Source organism: Corapipo altera, unplaced genomic scaffold, assembly GCF_003945725.1.
Source record: "Corapipo altera isolate COAL_440 unplaced genomic scaffold, ASM394572v1 2b, whole genome shotgun sequence".
Classification (NCBI taxonomy): domain Eukaryota; kingdom Metazoa; phylum Chordata; class Aves; order Passeriformes; family Pipridae; genus Corapipo; species Corapipo altera.
Window position 1 is genome coordinate 11049164 of NW_020884874.1, and position 3648 is coordinate 11052811.

Here is a 3648-nt window from a genome sequence, read left to right on the forward strand (position 1 = left end):
ACCGGGCGAGGCGAGGCGAGGCCGGCGGGCGGGGAGGGCGCGTCCCGCCCCACACACACCCTCCGGTCACCGTCGGTAACGCTGGTCGCTGTCTTGCAGGAGAACGGCCACTTGAAGGTGAACGGCGACGCCTCCCCCGCAGCGGCGGAGGCGGGCAAGGAGGAGGTGCAGGCGAACGGCAGCGCGCCCGCCGAGGAGACGGGCAAGGAGGAGGCGGCCTCGTCGGAGCCCGCCTCCGAGAAGGAGGCGGGAGAGGCGGAGAGCACCGAGCCGGCCTCTCCGGCGGAGGGCGAGTCCTCCCCCAAGACTGAGGAGGGCGCGACCCCCTCGTCCAGCAGCGAGACCCCGAAAAAAAAAAAGAAGCGCTTTTCCTTCAAGAAGTCCTTTAAGCTCAGCGGCTTCTCCTTCAAGAAGAACAAGAAGGAGGCCGGCGAGGGGGGCGAGGGCGAGGGCGCCGCCGCCGCCGCGGAGGGCGGGAAGGAGGAGGCGGCGGCCCCCGAGGCGGCGGGCAGCGAGGAGGGCAAGGCGGCCGCCGAGGAGCCGTGCGCGGCCGGCAGCGCCGAGCCGGCCAAGGAGGAGGCGGGGGACTCGCAGGAGGCCAAATCGGACGAGGTCGCCCCCGAGAAGGCGGCGGGAGAAGAGGCCCCGGCGGCGGCGGAGGAGCAGCAGCAGCAGCAGGCGCAGCAGCCGCAGCAGGCAGCGGAGGGGAAGGCGAAGGCGGCGGAGGAGGCGGCGGGCGCCGGCGCCGCCACGAGCGAGGCGGGCAGCGGCGAGCAGGAGGCGGCCCCCGCGGAGGAGCCGGCGCGGCAGGAGCCCCCCGCCGAGAGCAGTCCCGAGGGACCCGCCGCCGAGTCGGCGGAGTAGTAAGCGCCGCCGCCGCCCCTCGCCGACGGACTTTTCTTCCCCCCTGTTTGTTTGTTGGAGTGGTGCCAGGTACTGGTCTCGGAGAACTTGTCTACAACCAGGGATTGATTTAAAAGATGTCTCGTTTCTTTTTTTTCTCTCCCCCCGCAGCTCCCATCTCAAATCGTTGTGTGTTGCCGCCATTCCAACGGGCGGAGGGGGGCCCCCCTCCGCCCTCCTCTCCCACCCTCTATATTTTGGGGTTTTGTTTTTTGTTTTTTTTTTCATCAGTATTAACATTTTGTTTTGGTTGGTTCGGGTTTTTTTTTTCTTTTTTTAAAATTTTTTCTTGTTTTGTTTTGTTTGTTTGTTTTAATTTCATGCTTTGCAACTCTCTTCATATTATAAAACTTTTGCCGATCGGTCTATGGACATGCCCATATATGAAGGAGATGGGTGGGTCAATAAGGGATATCAAATGAAGTGACAGGGGCCGCAGTGGGGAACCCGGGCCGCGCAGCCCTTGCCGGGAGCGCGCCCCGTCAGAAATGATGTAAGGGGTTAGTCTTTTTTTTAAAAGAAAGTTATTACGATGTATTTTGTGAGGCAGATGTTCTATAAGGTTTACAACACTACAAGTCTTGATTAAGAAGGAAAGGAAAAAGGAAAAAAAATAAAAAATAAAAATCAATACCCAGATAAAGAGATCATAGTCTTAGGAATTCATTTAAACCATAGGAACTTTTCACTTATCTCATGTTAGCTGTATCAGTCAGTGATTAAGTAGAAATACAAGTTGTATAGGCTTTATTGTTTATTGCTGGTTTATGACCTTAATAAAGTGTAATTATGTATTACCAGCAGGGTGTTTTTAACTGTGACTATTGTATAAAAAAACAAATCTTGATATCCAGAAGCACATGAAGTTTGCAACTCTTTCCACCCTGCCCATTTTTGTAAAACTGCAGTCATCTTGGACCTTTTAAACACAAATTTTAAACTCAACCAAGCTGTGATAAGTGGAATGGTTACTGTTTATACTGTGGTATGTTTTTGATTACAGCAGACAATGCTTTCTTTTCCAGTTGTCTTTGAAAATAAAGGAAAACTCTTCAGATGCAATGTTTTTTTTTGTGTAGCATCTTGTCTATCATGTTTTTGTAAATACTGGAGAAGCTTTGACCAATTTGACTTAGAGATGGAATGTAACTTTGCTTACAAAAATTGCTATTAAACTCCTGCTTAAGGTGTTCTAATTTTCTGTGAGCACACTAAAAGCGAAAAATAAATGTGAATAAAATGTATAATTTGGTTGTCTTTCTTTTATGGATACTCTGGTAGCTTAAAGGGACTAGCCAGTATTGCCTAAATTTGTAGAAAGTCGTGTGTGCTGTTAGCACTAGCTTTGAAAACTTCCTGAATCCTAGACTCTCTAATACTGTGCATCTTACAGAGAAACTGTGCAGTGCACCAGGTAATTTGTAGGCTTTTCTGGCTTTAAAAAGAGGTGTGGAAGGCAATCTGAGCATGTACAGTATATGTTTCTCCTGTCCAGGGTCCATCTTGCTTTTAAGACCAGAGGTATCCAGCATATGAGAGTCTTGCCTCTTGAGGAAAATAAGATTTAATTTGAATTGCTTAGGGTGGGGCAATGAAATTTTTATGCCGAGTTGCTTAAAAATTAAGCTCTAGAACAGATGTCCCACTTATATCTTAGTATGCTGGTCCTACTTTGGTACCTAGAGTATTAGCTTGAAAACTTTAACCTGGAAGGAGAAAAGGGAAATTAACACTGCCATTCTGCTCAAAGTAATTAAAAGCAATATTTTCTTTTTTTCCTCAAGTGCTACTCCCAAGTACAGGTGAGTTTCAAAACAGATTTCCAAATTTGTCGATAAAAAAATCACTTGGTGCTTGCTTTTTAATTGTTAGGCTTTTTGGCTAATTTCCAGCATATTGCTCAGGGCATATTATGCCTTAATAAAACAGTGAGTTCATATAAGAAAAGCAGCAGTGGTGTTTGGAGGGTGGAAATTGATTCAAGAAAGTGTTGCTTCTAAGTTTATAGGAGAAAGTTTAGTGTTACACTTATTTGCTTCCACCTACATTTTCAGCAGAAACTCTTTGGAAGCAATTATGATTCATTTTATGAGAAAATGGCACGTTAGCACCTTGTTCCCTAAAGAACAAAGCCTAAACTGAATGAAGTATAGTAGATTTCCTGCTGAATGCATACTTCTTTTTGTTTTGGTTTGGGATTTTTTTCTGTCCTTGTTTGTTTGTTTGGGTTTTGGGGTTTTTTTGTTGGTTTTTTTTGTTGGTTTGTTTTTTTTTTAAATTCAGCTGTCTACCATTTTAACTTTGGCTTGTATGTACTCTAGTTGCCCTGGTATTTCTCTATAGCTTTAGAAATGTATTGAAACTATGCTATAATTGCTGAGGGACAAAAATAAATGGATGTAAAACAAGATCCTCCACACCAGTGTCATTCTTGGAGTACATGTGTTTGAAGTCTAGTGCATAACTTCTTTGCTAAGGGGTTTTTATAACATGGCTGTAAAAACCTGTTCTGAGACGCATGATGTCTTGACCATAGAGTCAATGTCTCTTTTTAATAAATATATATATATTTAAATCTAAGGATTCTTAAAGAGAAGTCTGAATTTCTTCTTTTTTTTCTTTTTTTTTTCCCAAACTGTGTGTGTACAAATGATGAAAATAATTGCTAGTAAAGTTCTTTTTCAAATTTTTCTTCTCAAACTTTCATGTTCTTTCCTCACCCAGCTGATGTTATCTGAAGTGCTT

The 3648-nt window shown here is 45.5% G+C and overlaps 1 protein-coding gene across 1 annotated transcript in view; it reads left to right on the top strand.

Annotated features, from left to right (window-relative positions):
- MARCKS (myristoylated alanine rich protein kinase C substrate) overlaps nt 1-3311 on the top strand; it is an 8418-nt gene extending 5107 nt beyond the window's left edge. The window contains exon 2 of the mRNA XM_027632218.1: nt 11-3311. Coding sequence (XP_027488019.1) covers nt 11-864 — 854 coding nt within the window. The 3' untranslated portion in view covers nt 865-3311. The remainder of the gene's footprint in view (nt 1-10) is intronic.
- The last annotated feature ends 337 nt before the right edge of the window (nt 3312-3648 follow it).